Source organism: Schistocerca serialis, chromosome 6 (genome assembly GCF_023864345.2).
Source record: "Schistocerca serialis cubense isolate TAMUIC-IGC-003099 chromosome 6, iqSchSeri2.2, whole genome shotgun sequence".
Classification (NCBI taxonomy): domain Eukaryota; kingdom Metazoa; phylum Arthropoda; class Insecta; order Orthoptera; family Acrididae; genus Schistocerca; species Schistocerca serialis.
Window position 1 is genome coordinate 428,627,745 of NC_064643.1, and position 22,664 is coordinate 428,650,408.

The 22,664-nt window shown below is 37.7% G+C and overlaps 1 protein-coding gene across 1 annotated transcript in view; it reads right to left on the reverse strand.

Moving 5' to 3' along the window:
- Window positions 1–22,166, reverse strand: part of LOC126483709 (rho-associated protein kinase 2) — a 205,789-nt gene extending 183,623 nt beyond the window's left edge. Inside the window, exons 1-4 of the mRNA XM_050106802.1 lie at window positions 21,638–22,166; window positions 12,436–12,541; window positions 12,143–12,224; window positions 10,996–11,096 (exon numbers count right to left, since the gene is read on the reverse strand). Coding sequence (XP_049962759.1) covers window positions 10,996–11,096; window positions 12,143–12,224; window positions 12,436–12,534 — 282 coding nt within the window. The 5' untranslated portion in view covers window positions 12,535–12,541; window positions 21,638–22,166. The remainder of the gene's footprint in view (window positions 1–10,995; window positions 11,097–12,142; window positions 12,225–12,435; window positions 12,542–21,637) is intronic.
- Window positions 22,167–22,664: the final 498 nt, after the last annotated feature.

The following is a 22,664-nucleotide window of genomic DNA, read 5'->3' on the forward strand; positions in this document are numbered from 1 at the left end:
ACGATGTAGTTATGAAAGTATTTTGAGAAGTATAATGTACTATTTTGGAAAATATATAGTGAAGAATCTTCTGAGGAAGTAACCAGAGTTTTGAAGCAAACGTAAGTCTAGGCTTCCGTAGCCGTTGTCAGTCAATAAAATAATTGTGGGAATGTGACAGCATTGTCATTATATAATATTCTCAGACTTTTCAGCCACTGTTGCAAATGGTCCTCCTCAGCGTGTTTTAGTTAACTGCTGAATGAGAGAAGTTTTGGTTGTTATATACCGGTGGAGAGATTGTTACCACAATCTGATATGGTACTGAGCACGAGGAGGAGGGATTTTACATATCCTGCTGTTTACTTGCTGCCTAGTACTAGCTGAGACATTCCAGTATTGTGTGTACCTGTGACTGCTGTGGTCTTCAATGCACCTGCATATGTGTATTGCTTCAGATGAGCTGCTGTTCTGTAGCACTGTTACTGCTGGCAGCCAAGATGCCAGAAGTCAGAACTCGTCCTCTCTACTCATGTTGATGAGTCACTTGGCTATTTCTAGAGAACCTTCCCCCCTGAAGGTAAGAGGCTGTTTCGTCAGTATGCATGCTTCTCAGAAGCCTATCGTTTTGGCACATTTGTCTTCGTGTTCTGCCACCACTAACTTGGCGAGTTGTCTTAGTCGGATATATCTTTCATGTTCAGATATCCGTGTGCTGACTGGTCACCACATCTTGCCTACATACACTAGTCCACACTTGCACCCAATTTCATAAATTCCAGCAGCATGTAGCTTGTCAACTGCATCTTTCAATGAGCAAAGAACACATTTTATTCTGTTGCTGCTTTGAAAACTCAGCCTGATACCTGTTCTGCAGAAAGTTTGCCCATACAGTCAGTGATACCTTCAACATATGTTCTGTCCTTCCTTCTGCTCTTCCCTATTGCCTACATCCTTTGACACCAGTTTTATCTATCACCTTCATCCGATAACCATTGGCTCCAAAAATGGATCTGAGGTTTTCTAGTTCTGCCTCCAGATGTTCATCGCTAATCCTGTGGCTCCTTTTAGCTAAAATGTTCAGGCAGATTCCATCTGCACAGGGTGGTTGTGGGAGGAGACGTTTAGATACCTGTCCATGACAGTGGACTTAAGGGGGATCCAGTAGCCAAGGTAATCAAATCAACACTGATAAAGAAAATTAGAATTAGCTTTGACACAGATAGAAGCCTCATCCCAAAAGTCCCACAGGCATTAGGAATATATGGTGTACCAAAGGTCCACAAAGAGGCTTTCCCTTTAAACCCACAGTGAATAACACTAATTCATCAACCAAAAGACTAGTGAAAGAACTGGCTCTGAAGCGCTGACATTTAGTGAGCCACGCAGAGTCTTACAGTAAGGGTTCCACCCATTTTGTAGCACTTTTAATTAATAGAAAAGTGTATTTCGGCTATGAACTTAAGGGCCAGATTTGATGCGAAGTCCTTATTCACAAATAAACCAGTGTCACACACTGTGAACAACTTAGAGGAACACAAGGCACCCAATGACTGGGAGCTACTGTTCCACTGTTTAATGACCATCTCCTTCAGCTGAAAAAGTAAATTCTATGAACAGATAGATGGTGTTGTTAAAGAAACTGCACTCCAATCCCCATCATTATGCTCAGACTGCTGGCTCCAATATGTTGGAGAAGAAGAGTTACAGAACTTCCACCAGCATCTCAATCAGCAGCACAGCAAAACTGAATTCACTACAGAGATAGAAAAGAATAGATTGCTGCCTTTCTCAACATGGAAGCTAACCGAAAGCCTGATGGTAAACTTGGCCACAGAGCATATATACTGAAGAGCCAAAGAAACTGGACACCTGCCTAATATCACATAGGGTGCCCACAAACACGCTAGAAGTGACGCAACACTACAGCATGGACTTGATTAATGTCTGAAGTGCTGCTGGAGGGAATTGTCACCATGAATCCTGCAGGGCTGGCCGTAAATCCATAACGTACGAAGGGATGAAGATCTCTTCTGAACAGCACATTGCAAGGCATCCTTGAGATGCTCAATAAGGTTCTTGTCTCGGGAGTTTGGGGGCCAGCAGGAGCGTTTAAACTCAAAAGAGCATTCCTCAAGCCACTCTGTAGGAATTGCCAAAGTCCATCAGAGTGCACAATGGACATGAATGGACACAGGTGATCAGAAAGGATGCTTACGTATGTGTCACCTGACATAATCATGTCTAGATGTATTAGGGGTCCCATATCACTCCAATTACACATGCCCCACCCCTATACAGAGCCTCCTCCAGCTTTAACAGTCCCCTGTTGACATGCAGGGTCCATGGTTGCCTCCATACCCACATACATCCATCCACTCGATACAATTTGAAACTAGACTCTTCTGACCAGGCAACAAGTTTCCAGTCATCAACAGTCCAATGTTAGTGTTGACAGGCCCCTTTGTGTCATGCAGTCATCAAGGGTACACGAGTGAGACTTTGGCTCCAAAAGCCCATATCAACGATGTTTCATTAAATGGTTTGCATGCTGTCACTTGTTGATGGCCCAGCACTGAAATCTGCAGTAATTTGTGGAAGGGTTGCACTTTTGTCATGTTGAATGATTCTCTTCAGCTGTCGTTGGTCACATTCTTGCACGATGTTTTTGCAGCAGCAATGATGTCGGAGATTTGATGTTTTACTGAATTGCTGATATTCATGGTACACTCATGAAGTGATCATATGGGGAAACACCCACTTCACTGCTACCTCGGTGATGCTGTGTCCCATGCTCGTGCACCGACTGTAACATCATATTAAAACTCACTTAAATCTTGATAAGCTGCCATTGGAGTAGCAGTAACTGATCTAACAACTGTGCCACACAATTGTTGTCTTATATAGGCATTGCCAATTGCAGCATTGTATTCTGCCTGTTCACATATCTCTGTATTTGAATACGCATGCCTGCACCAGTTACTCCGGCACTTCAGTGTAAAAAACCCAGCAGCACGGTCAGGTACCTATACAACTCCTCCCAACAACACCCTACACAGAAGAAATCCATCCTGCACATTTTAACCAAGAGGGTGCACAGAATTAGCATGAAGAACATCTGAAAGCTTAACTACAAAACCTCTGGACCATTTCTGGGGCCAATGGTTATGAGATGAAGATGACAGATAAAACTAGAGAGACAAAGGATGAAGGCCCTAGGGAAGTACAGAAGAAAGGACTAAACATCGCCCTGCTGCTGGGTGTTCAAAGGTTAAATGAACATGTGGACAATATGCTCTGTCGAGCATGTAGCAAACCGATTTTCCTGAAGCAGCTACAGAATAAAAGATGTTCTTGGCTCAATGAAAGATGCAACTGACAAGGTATATCCTGCTGGAGTTTACAAAACTGGATGCAAGTGTGGACTAGTGTAGGCGAGACAGGGCGACCGATCAGCACACGAATATCTGAACATGAAAGATATATCCGAGTAAGACAATGTATCAAGTCAGCAGTGGCATAACATCAGGATGAGTGTAGCAAACAGGCAGAATTTCAAAAAGCCCACAGACTGCTGAAACAGTTTCTTACCTTCACAAGGAAGACTAGAGAGGGGTGATAGAAAAAGCCAACTGATCTGCCAACAAGAATAGGGAGGATGGGTACTGACTTCCAGCATCTTGTTGCCACGAGTAAGAGCACTGCAGAACAGCAGCAATAAGCAGTTAAGCAAACACCAATCAAGAATGTGTATTTCCACCAATGAAAAGAAGTAATTCAAACACCAATAAAGGACAGCTAACATCCCCCCTCCTCACCCTCAATACCCTATCACATTACAATAACAGCCTCTTCCACCAGTACATAAGAACCAAAACTTCTCTCATTCAGCAGCAAAGACACTCTGAGGTAGACCATTTGCAACAGAGGCCAAAACTTCAAAGAATTTTACACATTGACAAGGCAATCACACGCCCAGATGAATTTTATTGACTTTTGAAGTAAAGTTCGTAGTGGTGCTAGAAGGAAGGAAACTGTTTTCATAATATGGAAGAAAGGTACACTTGCTTAGAGGGTGTCACCTTCAGGGGTTTTAGTGGAATGTAGATAGGACACAAAGGCTTCAGCTTGACCGACCAGAACAACATGACACAGAGTGAGAATGAGACAGAACACTTTCATCTTAGGTGAAAGCTTGGAAACATGAAGATGACTGTATAAAGTTAAAGAAAGAAACATGTAACCAAGGATAACTATGTTACTCTTTACATAAAGTAGAGGAAAGACAACCACTTACCTGTAGCAGATTGATATATGGAGCACACAATCAAGTAACAGAAAACAGCATTCACTCTAGCTTTTGAGCAATAGCTCTTTTTCTAGCTAAAGTAATAAACAACCCCCCCCCCCCCCCACACACACACACACACACACACAACCATCAAAATCCACTATCCCATGGTCACAGCAAGACTAGTTACGGAAAGCAGTTGCCTGAGCTGATGGCGGTGGGGACAAGATATGAAAGGACGCAAGGAGAGGGGTAGGCGAGAAAAAGGAAATTCTTTGGACAGATGACTCTGGCCACGCAACAATATGGAAAGAGTACAGAGGGTAGAGCAAAAAGATATGTAGGAAGAGGGAGAGGGGGGAAGGAAAGGAGGGTGTAAAAAGAGAGAAAAGTGAAGATGATGGAGAAAGGGAGGGTAGAGGAGGAAGAGGGGTTGAAAAGTGGGGCAGGGGAGGGAGGGGGAGGGAGGGGGGGGGGGGAGAGAGAGAGAGAGAGAGAGAGAGAGAGAGAGAGAATGAGAAGGATGGTGGGAGAATGTTGTGCATAGTCTGGACAGATAAGAAGTGGTGTGGACAAGAGAAGGGAAAAGGCAAGGTGAGACAGTGCGAACAGGTTAATGGAGGTTTAGGCCAGGGGGGATTGCACAAGTATAAGATAGCTGGAGAGAGAATTTCCATGTGAATAGTTCAGAGAAACTTGTGCAGGAAGGGAGTATCCTAACGGCCCGCATAGTGAAGCAGCTACTGAAGCCATCTGCAGCATTTTCGGCAACTAGATGTTCTTCAACCAAGCGTTTGTGATGATTAAATTATGGTCTGTGCAAAATTCTGCCACACAGCTTCCTCCTTCATTCTTTTCCTCCAATCCATATTCACCTACTATTTTGTTCATCTCTTCCTTTTCCTATTACAAATTCCAGCTCCCCAATAAAATCCTGTGAAAGAGTACGGTGTGGCGGAACGCCACATATATTTATTAAAAAAACAAAATGAGTTTTTTATTCTGATGAATAATTTGTCATGTGATGCTAGAAGTGTTAAAATGTGATGTGTTTTGTGCAATGAGCATTAACATTTTGAAAAAAAAAGAAAGAAATTTCTAAAGAACTAAAGATAAATCTTACTGAAGCTCTTGTCTTCGATTCTTGTATGGACGATTGGCTGGATGTAAAAGTGTGAAAGTTCTGTACAACTGTTCAGAATTAACATATTTCCATATAATAACATTTACTTTTTCTACAGCAGGCACTTCTCATAAAAGTGAATCAATATTTTGTGTAAATTTGTTGTTTTAGCATGTGCTCCGGAGGGGACCACGGTTTCTCTTGCAGCATAGGCTGGCCATTACGCTGGCAAAACAGTTATTCTTATTAAATCATTTATTAAATGTAAATGCAAATGCAGGAGAATTCTCTGTTTTTCTCATTCAATATTCTAAAGCTAGTGAAATTAAATTAAAGCTTCAATCATTAACATTTTTGTTGCATTGAGATCAGTACATTTTCGATTGGCCGCTTAACAGCAGATGACGAGAATCTCCTTAGCTTTGCCTTGCTAATGAAAAATAAGCAAAGCAATCTATTACTTTTAATGAAAACAGAAATATCTCAGGTATTAATTGTCTTTTAAAATTGACACATAATTAAACCAGTTGCCATCAGGCCCTCTAAGAACTAGTTTTTATTACAAAATTCTGCGTAATATATGCAGATTTTTATTAATAATAGCAGCCACTCATGCAAACTTAACCACAGAAGGCAGGGAGTTGCACACTGTTTTTAAAAAATTGTTAAGTACACACTGCGGAAATTCAAGGTCTATGTAAATGTTTGTGGTGGTATTGAGCTTGCGTAACAGTCTTGTGCTAGCCAAAATCAGAACCCAATGCTAATGATGACCATTTCTTTTTAAATCAAGTGTACCTCAACTCAGAAGATGCTGAACTGTTCAAAGAAAACTAGAGTCTCATTTCAAATAGGTACCCCACCCATACAATTATAGTCGGTGGTGACTTCAATCTACCCTTTATATGCTGGAAATATTATATGTTTAAAGTTGACGGCATGCATAAAACGTCATCCGAAACTGTACTGAATGCTTTCTCAGAAAATTATTTTGAGCAATTAGTTCAAGGGCCCACTCAAATCGTCAATGGTTGCGAAAGCATACTTGACTTCTTACCCACAAATAATTCTGGACAAATCGGGAGCATCATGATGGATACAGGGATTAGCGACCACAACACAGATGCTGCTAGGCCGAGTACCGCAACACCCATAACCATCAAAAAGAAAACACAAAGTACATCTATTTAAAAAAATCTGATAAAAAATACTCTTAATGCCTTTTTAAGAGAGAGTCTCCACTCCTTCCAATTTGATCATGTAAGCGAAGAAAAGATGTGGAATGATTTCAAAGAGAGAGTATCAACCGCAATTGAGAGATATATACCACATAAATTAACTTGTGATGGTACTGATCCCCCATGGTACACAAAACGGGTCAGATCGCTATTGCAGAAACTACAAAAAAAAAAAAAAAAAGCATGTCACATTTAAAAGATGGCAAAATCCACATGATTGGCAAAGTTTTGCAGAAGTTCAAAATATAGCACATGCTTCAATGTGAGATTCTTTTAATAATTTCCACAACAAAGCTCTGTCTTGGAATCTGGCAGAAAACCCAAAAAGAATCTCGTCATGCATAAAGCACACCAGTGGCAAGACACAATCAATACCTTTACTGCATGACAGGAATAGTAAAGTCACTGTTGACAGTGCCACTAAAGCAGAGAGTTATTAAACACGGTTTTCCGAATCTCCTTCACCAAAGAAGATGAAGTAAATATTCCTGCATTCCAAACAAGAACAATTGCCAAGATGAGAAACATAGAAGTATATATCCTCAGTGTAGCAAAGCAGTTTGAATCACTTAATAAAGGCAAAGCCTCCAGTCCAGACTATATACCAGTCAGGTTTCTTTCAGAGTATGCTGATACAATAGCTCCATATTTAGCAATTATATACAACTGCTCGCTTATAGAAAGATCTGTACCTGAAGACTGGAAAATTGTTCAAGTCACACCAATTCTGAAAAAGGGAAATAGGATAAATCTGCTGCATTACAGGCCCATATCACTAACATCAATTTTCAGTAGGGTTTTGGACCATATACTGTGTTCTTACGTCGAAGAAAGCGATGTATTGACACAGTCAGCACAGATCCAGAAGATATCATGCTCATGAAACACAACTAGCTCTTTACACACATGATGTAATGAGCGCCATCGACAGGGGATGTCAAATTGATTCCATATTTTTAGATTTCCAGAAGGCTTTTGACACCGTTCCTCACAAGCGTCTTCTAAGCAAACTGCATGCCTATGAAATATCACCTCAGTTGTGCGACTGGATTCGTGATATCCTGTCAGAAACTTCACAGTTTTTAGTAATAGACGGAAAGTCATCAAGTAAAACAGAAGTAATACCTAGCATTCCCCAAGGAAGTATTATAGGCCCTTTATTGCTCCTTGTCTATATTAACAACATAGAAGACAATCTGAGTAGCCCTCTTAGATTGTTTGCAGATGATGATGTCATTTATCATCTTGTAAAGTCATCAGATGACCAAAACAAATTTCAAAATGATTTAGATATCTGTATGGTGTGAAAAGTGGCAATTGACCATGAAAAAGGAAAAATGTGAAGTTACTCACATGAGTACTAAAAGAAATCAGCTAAATTTCGATCACATGATAAGTCACACAAATCTGAAGGCTGTAAAATCAATTAAATACTTAGGGATTAGAATTACAATTAACCTAAATTGGAATGATCACATAGATAACAATGTGGGTAGAGCAAACCAAAGACTGTGATTCATTGGCAGATAAAGAGACTGCTTACACCACACTTCTCTGTCCTATCTGGTATATTGCTGTGTGGTGTGGGTTCCACATCAGATGGGACAGACAGATGACATCGAAAAAGTTCAAAGAAGGGCAACTCATTTTGTATCATCACAAAATGGGGGAGATAGTCCCACAGATATGATATGTGAATTGGAGTGGCAATCATTAAAACAACAGTGGTTTTTTGTTGCAAAGGGATCTCATGAAATTTCAATCAACAGTTTTCTCCTCTGATTGCGAAAACATTCTGTTGGCTCCCACCTACATAGGGAGAAATGATCATTGCATTAAAATAAGAGAAATCAAGACTCGCACAGAAATATTTAAGTGCTCGTTTTTCCCACGCACCATTTTGGATGGAATGGTAGAGAGAGAGCTTGAAGGTGTTTCAATGAACCCTCTACCAGGCACTTTATTGTGAATAGCAAAGTAACCACCTTGATGTAGATGTAAATATGAAAATCAAATATTTGATTTCATTAACTATCTGAATGTTTCTTTTATCTCTTGAAACATTTCTTTAATCTCTTCATCATCTGTGGAGCTAGTTGGCATATAAATTGTACTAATGTCTTGACCCCTATACATTCTATTAAACAATGTAACAATGTTGACCTCAGCAGCAATAGTTCAATCTGCGAATATAAGATGAATGATGAATTTGGGAAAGAAACCTCATCTTATAATTGGGTAAATATGGTACCTACCACATACCGATGGCACAAAGTGATCAGCATGTCTATCGCCATGTCTCACACTAATTAACTAGCACAGTAACACCTATGCCAGCTATTCTTGGATTTGTGCCATATCCTAATATCAAAATGGAAAAATGGAACTTTCCACAGTGTGAAGGCTGGCCTATGTGGGCTCCTCAACTGGACAGGATGCCACACCACCACTAGAAACATCTTCCTGCATCAAACCTGCACAAATGTAATAGAAAAGTACTTGGTTCCTTGCTCAGGATAACTGTTGTTACAATCTATGTTATTGGTTTGTGTGTTGATACACAAGGATGGTAGTACACTATCCGACTAAGCTTACAAAGTCGAACTCTGAAGTTCCATCAGTCACACACTCAATCAAATAGGGCTTTCACATCCCCAAATAAGCATTTTGCAGCTGTACTTAAAAATGTTCCTCAAAGCTTATTTCATAACAAGTTTCTAGCCTGGGAAACAAATCTCAAACAAAAACAGGAAAGAAGATTATGTTTCACCATCAACAACTGGGGCATTAGAGATGGAGCACAAGCTCAGATTTTGGAAGGATGAGGAAAGAAATCGGCTACGTCTTTCTGAGAGGAACCATCCCAGGATTCACCTAAAATAATATAGGGAAATTACAAGGAACCCAAATCTGGATGGTCAGATGGTAATTTGAACTGCCATTGTTCTGAATACGAGCTCCCTGCACCACCTCAGTTGGTCACAATGCTCTTTCCACGTAAATTGTTCACCTTGAGTACGACTGGTTTTTCAAAGAATTTTACTTTCTGCAAACTCAACATCAAACAACTAAAATCCTCAATTGCTGTAAAATGAACTATTTCATTATCAAATTGAATGGTGTCCTCTGGCATTATCAAACCTGAATTCACAAAATCCAAACAACTAAGAGTATCTGAGATACACGAAATGCTCAAGACTACTTGAAGGCATTTGCAGATTAATGTAAGCTATATACTCAAAAAGAAGCAGCTGTGGTCTTACTGCAAAAACCATAACTTCACCATTAGACAGAAAAATTAACAGAAACCACAGACAGCCTAAAGTAGGAACACCCGACAGGGACTTCAAACTCCTCCTGGATGACTTAAGAACTTTAAACATTCATTACACAATTACAATTATTATCAGTGTTATCTTGTTGTTGTTGCTTTAGAATACAAAACATCTTAGTTCATACATAACATTAATTGGTCAATTACCAGATGGAGATGAAGTTGATAATATTCAGAGTCTAATAGACTGGAGTAGAGGAAAGGTTGAAAACTTTTACTCTTTAATGAGTATGTTCAAGCTGCTTAAAGTTAAATTTCCTTCGTCATATTACTATGATGAATAAAAAGTAAAATGTGATCTACAGCTCATGCTGCATCCGCTACGATATCTTATAATTCAGATGGCAAACACACATTAAAATGTAAACTGTGTCAGAAAATGGCACATTGTCAACGTTTGGTTGAAGTGAGCACAGAGTGGTATGCGGTCTCCACTTAACAAATAACCACAACTGAGAAGTTCTTACCAGACAGGTTATAATGCTCATTCAATGATTAAATAATTATATAAAATACTAGGAGCACAAATAGTCATTAAAGCGCAGTCATGATTAATTCTGGGTTGGATGAGTAATGACGATGACACACACACACACACACACACACACACACACACACACACACCCGCGCGCGCCCTTGCATGATGTTGGCTAGACTAACAGTGCCAATGCTATTTTTCAGCAGTTGAAAGAAACCACTGGCATTGTGAACTCTAACCAGCACTCAATGAATTAATTGAATAAATAAATTGTGAAGTATATATCTGCTGCATACTTAACAAACAAGTGTAATTATATTCTTTCTTAATTATGTGAGCAATGGATAAGTACCTGTTCTTCACTGACTACAAAAAAAGAACCCTCCAAACTGCGTATCACAGGCACCACTAATCATGTATGCATGATTCTAATTAATATAAAAGATTAAGTAATAACATTCACATATTTTGTCTGTCACGAACATTTTACACTCTGTAAATTAGAATACACAGCATATGAAGTTCAATTTTTATAAAATGCATTGTTCTTACCAACTGGACTTCACCAAAGGCTCCTCTACCAATGACTTTAATAAGAGAAAAGTCATCTGTCTTCATACGTAACCTACAAATAGTGGCTGCCACAGAATCATCTAGAAGTATCAAAATTACACAAAAATTACAATTATTAAGCAGATAACTAAATAGCAAATACAATGTTAAAGTATATTTCCATTGTTGCTTAAAATGTAATCGACACAACCTGTAGCGAAGGAGGTAGTATTTTCTGCCAAACATGTAAATAAACAAATCAACACACAAAACAATGGAATGAATCAATCTAACTGCCCTAAAACATAATACCACAATACACAGCAGCTGATCAATAGCTACTGACAAAACAATGACAGATCTCAACAGGAAACTGTCGATATCTTACTTCTCTACAAGAATTAGCTGGTAGGAAAAGAAATGAGAAATCCAATAAAGGAACAATAGACATGACCGAATAACGACATATGCACAATTTGAGACACAAATTCGTAAGGTTCACAACTGACTATGAATGAAAGCTGGAAATTCTTTAAATGTACACAAAGAACTTAAATTTTTCCAGCATTGTGTAGCAATTTCTCATAATTTTCCTTCCCTAAAACCTTCAATCTCCAAATTTAGTTCTGCATGTGTGAATTACAACTTAACAATATTCCACACCTCGCCAACAGTTTCTGTCCCAAACCTCTACTGGCTTATACTCCATGACAGTCATGACAATTGCCACTGTCCAGCCTGCTGTCACTTATGTACATTATGAATGAAATACACGCAACACTGGTGTAAGATTCTACAATATTTATTATTTGTTGCATGAACCAGTTTTCAGCTGTTACACCATCATCAGGTACAAAGCTAAGTATAACTGATGATGGCAGAACAGCCAAAAATTGGTTCCTGTAACAAATAATAAATATTGTAGAATATTACATCAGTGTTGTGTGCTTCATTCATAATGAACAAAACATTCTACCACAAACTGATGGAACAGTGAATACATGCAATTATTTTTACATTTTATTAAACTTATTAAATTAATGAACATCACTGATATGCTCACTCACTCATTACCAAATGTGTTTTATGCTTGAAAAGTTTAAAACTCAGCAATAAAAAACAGAAATTACATCAAAATATTACTCACATCTATTCATATATGCTTCTATATTTTTCATTCGTTTAACAGCTGGGTGATCACAGTCCGAAACTAAGGCCTGAACTGTATCCTGAAATTAAATCAATGTAAACATGAAAGAAACTGTGTAAAGCAAAATGGAAAGAAACAGAAATTGGAATGAAAGGTAGCAAGAAACTTAAGAAGTAGTACAGAAGTAATTTAGGCACAAGGGGTGACTGTAGGTAGACCTTCTTAATAAAGGATTAGGAGTGAGAATCAGGCATCAGAGTTTAACAGAAGGCTTGAAGAATTAAACTTACCAACAAGCAGTCAACATTTGCAACACTACGAGGATCTTGAATCTCCTCTTCCAACTGACGCAGTCGTCGTTTGCGATCTTCATCTTGTATACAGTCCATTGTAGTGCTAAAATATGAAGTGAAGCATGAGTTCACAGATCACATTTTCGCAAATTACAGCATCTTACACTAAGACCATGTATCAAAATATAATTAGAGCCACAAACTAGTTTATATAGATACTGTCAGTATATGTACGTAATATGCATCAAAATACTCATCAGAGGCTTGTCCGTTATTGTATATACATTTCTGAACTTAACTTTGGTTTTAGTTTTGAGACAAAAAACCAGTTAAATATGCCAAAGCGTGTTTAAATACGGGACGAATGTAAACATTAGGCTAAATTACAGGCCGTTCTGTCATAACAAGCTTTATTTGGCATTCACATTATCTACTCACCAAGCGGATGCAGAACACACACATTAAGACTGTTGCGATTGGCAAGCTTTCGGAGCCAGTGGCTCCTTCTTCAGGCAGAAGGGCTGAAGGGGAAGGATGAAGGGTGAAGGAAAAGGATTGGAGAGAGGTCTAGGAAAATGGGTAGATTTTGGGAAAGTCACCCAGAACCGCAGGTCAGGGGAGACTTACACCATACGGGATGAGAAGCCCATATGGTATGTCTCCCCTGACCTGCGGTTCTGGGTGACTTTCCCAAAATCTACCCCCCCTTTTCCTAGACCTCTCCAGTCCTTTTCCTTCACCCTTCTTCCTTTCTCTTCAACCTTTCTGCCTGAAGGAGGAGACACTGGCTCCGAAACCTTGCCAATCACAACAGTCTTTTATGTGTGTGTTCTGCAGCCGCTTGGTGAGTAGATTTTTTTGTCTATTCAGTTAAATAATTTTATTAATAACTGATTGTTTTTGTTGTTATAATAGCTTAGTTTGCTCTACCTTGGCTACTGACTTCTGCCGATGTGTTATATTTATTGAACGAACTGTATTCCTTGCAGAAAATTGGGTGTATTGTGTTTTTTTCAAAGTTTACAGCAAGCCCATTCCAAAAACATTATTTGCATCATTTTCTATTGCAGCTTCTTTTACTGGATTAATAATGATGCTTGTATCATCAGCAAACAGTGTCAATTTAGCTTCTTATTTCAGATAAGAAGGGAGGTCATTCACATATATGAAGAATAGAAGGGGAACCATGGTCAAAACCTGTGGAATATCTAATGTAATTTCATACCAGTTAGATGAAGAGGGAAACTTCCTTAAATCACTTAAACCATATACAGAAACTTTTTGCTTCCTGTTCTGTAAATATGACTTAAACCATTCATATGCTGTTCCATTTATACCATAGAATTGTAATTTCTGTAACGTAATATGGTTCACACAACTAAATGCTTTGGACAAATCACAGAAAATTCCTATTTGTGATATTTCACAATTTAAAGACTCTATTATGCTGGCAGTGCAACTGCATACTGCTGTCTCTCACTTCCCTGATCATTTGTCAAAAGATTATCAAGATATGTGAAAACACTACAATAAACTGGAACTGCTAATTTTTACAGAATTCACACACTGTCAGAATAAAACATGGAAAATGCCTAATGTTGACTGTTGTGACCAAGTGCTGTCGAAACTGAAATCTAATAGACATTTTTACTTAAGTTCGTCTAACAGTCCCTGTTAAGACATTTATCTATACAGTAGAAGGTGTTGCCTACCAAAAAGTGTTTCAAATTCTGGTTTAACTGTGCTTTACATGAAACCAAATTTTTAATGGTTGATGGGAATTTACTGAAAATGTGGACCCCTTTTTGGAGAAAGGTAATTGATTTTAAGTCTCAATGCTCTTATGTCTAGTATGGATATTGCATATTGAGCTATTGGTTGGAAATAGAGACACATTATTTGCAACAAATTTCAATAATGAATAAATATACTGAGAAGCAGTGGTTAGAATATTCATTTCCTTGAACAGGCTTCTATATGATGTTGTTGAACTAACACAACAAATGTGTCTTATTACACGCTTTTGCCCTCTAAAAACTTTCGCTTGGTTTGACGAGTTACCCCCGAATATGATCCCATATGACTTAATAGAATGAAAGTAAGCAAAGTATGGATGCAAGTTTTTTAATATTTCTCTCTCCTACAACAGACATCATTTGCATTGCAAATACAGACTTGTTTAGGCATTTCAGCAATTCTGTGGTATGCACTTCACAAGTGAATTTGTTATCAAGTTGTCACTGTCAACCTCTTCTATCTACACGTCTTCATACATTATACATGTGCTGGACGCTAATCTCTTACAGGTTCCAAATACAGTGGGTCTTTCCAAAGTCTGATGACGGTGAATTAATTTTAAACTATTTATTAATGTAAGCGGAAGTTTGATTAGAGGTCATTTCTAAATCTGTACTTGACCTGCTGTTTACTGCAATGTTGGGGTTTGCAAACAAAATTATCATCTGGCAATGTAATATATGAGAGGTTATTAATGTACACAACAAAAAGCAACAGACCTAAAATGGAGCCTCAAGGAACATCACATGTAATTAATTACCAATCAGATGAAGATCGACTGATTACTCCACAGACATTTCGCAATGTCCAGTTTGTTCCCTGTTAGCTAAGACTTGAAGCATTCAGCAGCACTGCCAGTGACACCATAATATTCTAATTTACTTAAGGGGACATGACCCTGACCAGGCAGCATTTTTAGCATTATCTTCATCATCATAGTGCAACTGATCTATAAATGAGAGAGAGCTCAAAATTCTTACACACAATTAGGACCATTAGTCAAAGCTTTTCTCAAAAAATCATTGAGATAATTATTACATTTTGGTACTGACAACAACATTTATAATAGTATAAAAAACGGAACACTATTTCACTGTGGTACCATTTTCTTTGGAACCACTGACTGCACAGTTTGGAAAAAGAGTCAGAGTACAGACATTACATAGGCCTAAGTGTTTTATGCCTCCAATTTTCTCCCCCGATGATGATCTGTGAAAAAGATAAGTAATTTATTTTACAACAACAAAAATATTTAAAAATGTAACTCAAATATCATCGACATCATCATCATGTTATAAATTTTTCAGGAAATAATAGGCAAGGGAGGTAGTGGAGGATATTCTAAATATCTGTGCCAATGTTTGTGAGTTTAACTTCAGTCATTTAGAAGAAAAGTGTACCTGAATGATGAAAATTCAAGTTTTCGGTAAATCACAAAAGAAGATTTACAGTTTTATAACTTACTAATATGCTCGTTTAGAACAGTCAAGCAGCCTACTCCAGTTGTCCTGTTTCCTTATCCTCCATACTCTCTCTCTTCATTCTTTTCTTTATCCTTGACTCCTTGGTAGCAGAAGCAGCTTCTGCAGCTGTCTCCGTTTAAGTTGTTTATCAATAGCAGTTTGAGCTGAAGCCATATTCCAATCTGGATGTTAGATTTCTTCATAACACTGATTCTTGAAATTGCACCATCACTGAATGTTATTATTGCATCCATTACACCAATCTTCCGCACTGTCAGACCAACAAATACAGTTTTGGGCATTCTCTCCCATTTATAGCTGTTGAAGCTTTCATTTGCATTCTGAGAGACCATGCGTACATTTCCTAAGTAGATTTTAATTTGCCAGATCCCTATATATCGGCCTAATTGCCTCCATTACAGCAAATGGTAAGGAATACTTGTGGTTATATTGTAAGCCCGTAGCACTGCTCAACCAGTACTTGAACACTTTGGACACAAACCATGCTGTGGGATTTCATCTGTTGACACAATCTGAAACTATGTTGCCCAAACAGCACAGCCCATATTTTCCAATCTCCTACATTTCTCCTTATTGCTGGTCCATAATACTGAGTCAAAGAATCAATTTCACTTTTTGTAAGACGATCTGGACCACCTATGTGTTTTCCGTCTGAGTTTTTTTCCGCTGGAGTCTTTACATAATTTTCTCAACCGAGCTCCCGTTCTTTTTTGTAGATGCCCAAGACATTCAAGCTTTTCTATCAGAGTTTCCCCATATGGTCTGTCATTAACAACAGTAGTGTGTTCTTTACAGTCTCCATCCCCAAGGTAGCCTACATACCTCACACCACAACTGACCTCTGATCTTCTAAAACTGTTTAGATCTCCTTCGTTTCCATGTTTTCACTTGGGCCATCAACGTTCTTTACACAAACATGGGTGTTAATAAATTTACTTGAAATACGTTTCAATAAATGTAGCAGTTACAACTCCATTCAGAGAAGTATGAGCTCTCTTCTGCATAGATTAAGCAAATGCTGTTACAATGTCTGTATTCTCAGACAAGGCTACTGCTTCTTCTGCTGCTCTATTCACTGATGTTCACTTAGAGCACATAAAGCCTTATGTATTAATTCATTGTATCTGTCAACCCTCGGTGGAGGTGGAGGCAAATCCATCACTGCATAAACGGTCCGGGCAGCTCGCCTTCCCCTTCCAATACATCGCATTGCATACGCAAGCTAAACATTTACACCGTAATGTCGACTATCAGTTACTGGCAATGTCATAGTATCACGGTGCATCTTACACGAGTTACAGGCAATCACTAACCAACTTGAAAGACCTTTCCTTGCTGAAATGTCTTCAGAAATGTCAATACTATCTTCACAATTGCAGTACTTACATTTCACAACACTCTTCAAAAGTCTTGACAGCATACTTAGGTTCACAATAACATTTCCGTCGTTACTGCTGCTCACAGTAGTACTAGGCTTGTTATTATACATTCAGAAACCGAAAGTTTATGTCCAGAAGCACTGCCTGTAGACACAGTTTCCACGGGCGACTATTGAGGCAACTGATGTGTATTATTTGGTTGTGTTTGGAACTGGTTGCTGCGAAACTTTTGTTTGGGGCTAAATTTCTTTACTCTTGGCATTTGTAACACAGGAAACACGCACACAGAAACAAAACACAATAACTACAAAACCACACGCGTATGAAATTCCGAAATTGTATATTCTCAGATCTTTGTTTACATTCGAACCATAGACTTCTAGACATGTCTGTACTTTGGTTCCAGGAGTCACTGCCTTCCATAATACACCTGTGTTAATGATCCGTAACTAACGATGGAAAAAATGGAAGAACAAAATAATGCATCACATATTCTGACGCAATTCAAACTGACAGGTGGGCGTTTGCCCCTGTGCAACATTATGTTCAACCTCAATTTTAGAACGAACGGAAAATGATAATACCCATAAACTATACATTTTTTATATCAGCATGAAATGCTCTTTTCTATGGATCAAGAAAACTTTTTTCAAATTTTTAGTCATTTTCATGAGAATGTCCCCTTAACAGAATGCTGTGATTCACACAGTCAAAGGCTTTTGACAAGACACAGAAAATGCCAATAGACTCTAATTTATTATCTAATGAATTAAGTAAATTCTCACTGTACGTGTAAATAGCATTCTCTGTATTGGAATCCTTAAGGAACCCAAACTTTGACTTGGGCAACATATTATTTGGAGTCAGATGGTTAAGAAGACACTTGAATACAACCTTTTCATATATTTTTGAAAAATCCAGCAAAAGGGATGTTTGATGCCATTTCTCTATCCCCCTTCTTGTAAAGAGGCTTAGCTTCAACATATTTTAACCAGTCTGGAAATGTTCTGCTGATAAGAGATTGATTACACAAATAACTTAAGATAGAACTCAACTCACATGAACACTGTTTGACTAACTTTGTTGATAAGCTATCATAACCAGTTGAATCCATTTTGATTTTAAGGACTTTATCATGGATGCTACTTCTTTGGTAGAAGTGAGTGTCATTTCCATTTCACTTAAGTTAGTTACAAGACATTGGTCTCAAACATTCCATTGCACTGTTTACTGAACCTGAAAACCCCAGGCTGCCAGCAACAGAAACAAAGTAGGCCTACTTGTTTAAGAGCTCTGTAACACTACATGCACTTATTACCAATGCCTCATTTATTTTTAAAGCTATCTGTTCCTCTCCCTTTCAGGTCCCACTTGTCTCTGTTTTCACTATACCCCACAAGGTTCTTATTATGTTGCCCAAAGTAATTATCTTTTTCTCATAATGAGGCTGCTTAGATTTCTGGATTACTTGCGTCAATATTTTGCAGTTGTCTTTGTAATGCATTACAATGATAACATCAGAGCTGTTTCTAGATAATAGATAGTTTTCTTTTTGTCCTGTACAATAGGCTTATTCCTTGTGTAATCCATGATTTATTTTTAGACTTATGTCTGATTTGAGTTACGTTTAGCAGGCAACTATTTTCAAATGTGAAAGTAACTTTATTAATTAATGTTCTTCTATTTTCCATTTCAGTCAGAAGTATTGTCACCACCTATCCCATTCATGTGTATGAGTTATCTTAAAAAATTCTCGATTTCTGACTGATTTATCATCCTCCTGTACTCATCTTTAATAGATTTTATATCCTGACAAGTTTCAACATTTAACATAACATGCTGCATGTCATGACCAAATGACCAATTTACTACTGGTTTTGTAACATTGTTTCCCTAAATTTGTCTACAAAGACATTATAAATAGCAGTCTCAGAGCATTTACAGCTTTTACATAACCTAGTTGCAAAGTTCACAGTACGAATTACATTGAGTAACACTGTTACAGGCAACTCTTTCCCATTATCACTGACAGTGAAGTCCTAAACTGTTACTCTTCCTTCAGGTCCATCAGAAGGAGAGCACAGTTTGTGTTTACCTACAACAGCAGCAAACATCTGCTTTTGACACAACCATTTCAACACGACATGCATGTCAACAAGCTTGATTTGTACAGGCAAAAACCTAAATCTTTAACAATTGACCATTTATCAGCTTTTGAAGAAAAGCTCCTCAATTAAAAGCGTACAGGTATTCAAAAGGGAACTAAAACCATTCCTTATGGAATAAACTTTTTATAAAATAAATGAAGTCTTAAAGGCATCTTATACTGAAAGAGTAGAAGAAACCAGTTGGGTACAAACACTCTTAAAAGAAAAAATGTGATACTTTTACTTTTGTCATGAAGTCACAATTTTGTATTTTAACTTAAAAGATGATCATAAAATGAAATTCATTTATGTCATTATTCTACAATGTGTACTTTCATTCATTCTACTATATTAACCATCCATAAAACTTACACTGGTCAGTAAACTGATGGTTGTTAGATTACATGCAACCCATTGCTCATAGGATAAAAGTAAAATCATAGGCTATATACATGATATATAAAATGTTCACAGAATACTGTATTATTTCATTTGGCTTGCCCAGTATTACTAGTACACTTTTAAATGCACTACATATACTGTGTCAATGAAACATTGATCTGACATTGTTCATATGTTTCAACAACAGTGAATTATCGCAGCAGAAAGTGAAACTGGGTGACCACATCCAGTGAATTAGATTAGTAACAAATTTTTTATCTGGTTGTGTTTTCATTAATTATTATGTGTCTATTTTAAAATTATGTGTGTGCTCAATTTGTAATTGAGCAACTGAAAGTGTATTGATGTACCCAATATCACTCAACACAGTGACCAAAGAATGAACATGAAAAACAAATAAATAAATAAATCACAATTTGTGGGACAGCTGCTGGTTATCTGATCCCTCCCTATGTGACATACAGAGATGAGCATATTCAAAAGTTCACAATACTAAATGGCCCCAAAGGCTGTCCTTACTGCAACTAACCATACTGTCATGCTGATGTCCAATAGTTATACTGAACATAACTGGATTGATATGGCAACATTTACAAAATGGTTTGAATTCATCTTCCCTCCAACATGTCAAGTGTTCTTCTACAGACGGTTTCCTATGTTTCCTATCTTACAACAGTCAAGTAGTTCTCGGCCTCTGTAGTGTTTATGATACAGAATTTACTACCATGCCACCAACTCCAAAAAAACCTATTTAAATCTCTCAATATTAATTTCTTTAGACATATTCAAATGACATGGGGGACATTATTAAACATGTACAGAGCTATACACAGGAAATCTGGATTATCAAAAAAAAATACTTGCCTCTTGGCTAAAACCCTGAAAAACATGCATGAAATTTCTTCAGAAGTGTCAGCGCAAAATTACTGGTAAGTGCAATCTTATTGCTAGTTTTGCAGCCTGAGGTTTAGTGTAATTTATAGTTATAAACATTTCACCTTCTATGATTTATAATTTTTAATGCTGTTAATTCAACAAAATTTAAATAAAAGATCTAGATTTATTTAGCATAATTAGTGCCAAATTCTTTAAGAAAGACCTTGCTTTCTTCTTGGCTTAAACACAAGACCAGTCATGTAGTTATGGATAATGTAATCTGAAAGAGGCTGATTTGATGTCTCCTACCCACAAAAAGATTTTCTTGATTTTCAAGGATCGCTAAGTTATTGGGCCTACAACAAACTCTGGAACCGAATAGTGCTTCACTTTTGACCATTCTGACTGCCCGACACTGCAAACAGACAGACATCAAGACGGAAAAAGGAATACAAGTTCACTTAAAATTTTAGTTTTGAAATATAACCACACAATATCTTGGGAATACAATGCAATATTTGACTACAACTTCAAATCATAAACACACACTAGGATTTATAAATAGCCAATACTGAACAACAGCAAATGAGGTTTAAGTTCCAGGCTTTAACACTGCTGCGGTCTTTCATAAGCAGTTTGTGAAAACGCTTAAGGCATAATAAAATTACACATGGATGGTAAGAGGATAGAGCTGCTGGTTAACTGCAGACGGGAAAATACAATCTGATTAACACAGGGCAAAAAGTAAGAGATATACGCAGTAACCATCGTGTATTATTCTCCCCTCCAACGTAAAGGCCCTACAGGACGTTCGCCAAATCTCATCCCTAGAACACTACTACTTTTATATTGAATTCATTTCACGCCGTCGTGATATACAAAACGGAATGAGCGTCTGTGTTTAGTAAAACATCTCTGTGTTAACTGCGCTGGAAAAATTAGACGCACAACGTGTAAGTTAACATTTAGCTCGTGCTTGTCCGCAACATTTCTCTATCTGCAACGTAAATGTATCGGCAAACAAATTTACAATCTATCATACGGAAGAAATGCTGCTGCTGATACAAAACATAAAATGTGCAAAATTTCCGAAGTTTTGTGCTTCAACACTAACCTTAAACAGCTGTCGTTCCTTTCATAAATAAAGAGCCTTTTCTTACACCACTTGTCTCTGGTTGCAGGGTGTTATCCAAGACATGCACTGCTGTCTTTCGCTGTTCTTTCGTTTTACTGATTTCGTGCGCCTTCTCAGCGTCATAACCTCAATAACATTCATTCTACACTAAACACTTCACTAAAAAACATCACACCTTATTTTAAGAACTGCGTACTTGACATCGATCACAGTAAGTCACAAACCACTGGCACCTGGAAAATAAACTAACGTCTCGAAAGTAACTGTCCGTTCTTGAAACAAAATAACTGCTCCTGCCCACAACCGTCATTACAAAAATGACAGCTGTTCTCGTCGTAACACAATAAAAATCTTGTGTAACTTCGTACGATACTCCATTCCAAACAGAACTACATAACGAAGGTTCGCCACAATTTCACTTTCCATAACTGTCTGTGCTACAACATTGATACATTAAACAACAGCAAAATGTCATACATAAAAATAAATTCATTTTCCAAGTATCTTTTTTTCCGTTTACCAAAGATGTAAATTATTTCGATCTTTGCTTTCCAAACGGAATCTGCAAAGATGAAACTCAAGCCTACCAAAGGCGTATCGAAGCAGGTCGTGACCAGCGTCATTGTGCCCTGGCCTCGTTTTCACATAGCTCTCAGAAAAAGGAACTACATGTACAATATATGAGAGATATCAAGAAAATGAAAGAAAAACATCAGCCACTGCGTAGTTTATCTTCGCTGTAATCCAAATAAACAGACAGTGAAACATGCTGACAGGAAATCAGAGAACATTTGCTTAAGGACAAGAAGTCTTGATGAGAAGTGACATGGTCCCTTTGAAGTGATCAGTGATCCAAATTTTCTCAATATTAGAAAATCACAAAAGTCTACAATCGCAAGTATTTGTTTACAAATAATGCGATCATAGTGTTCTTGTTTCTACATGTTGGTAGTAAATCTCGGCTTGTATACGAATGATAATCTTTAACTCTATGTTTTATCGTCGT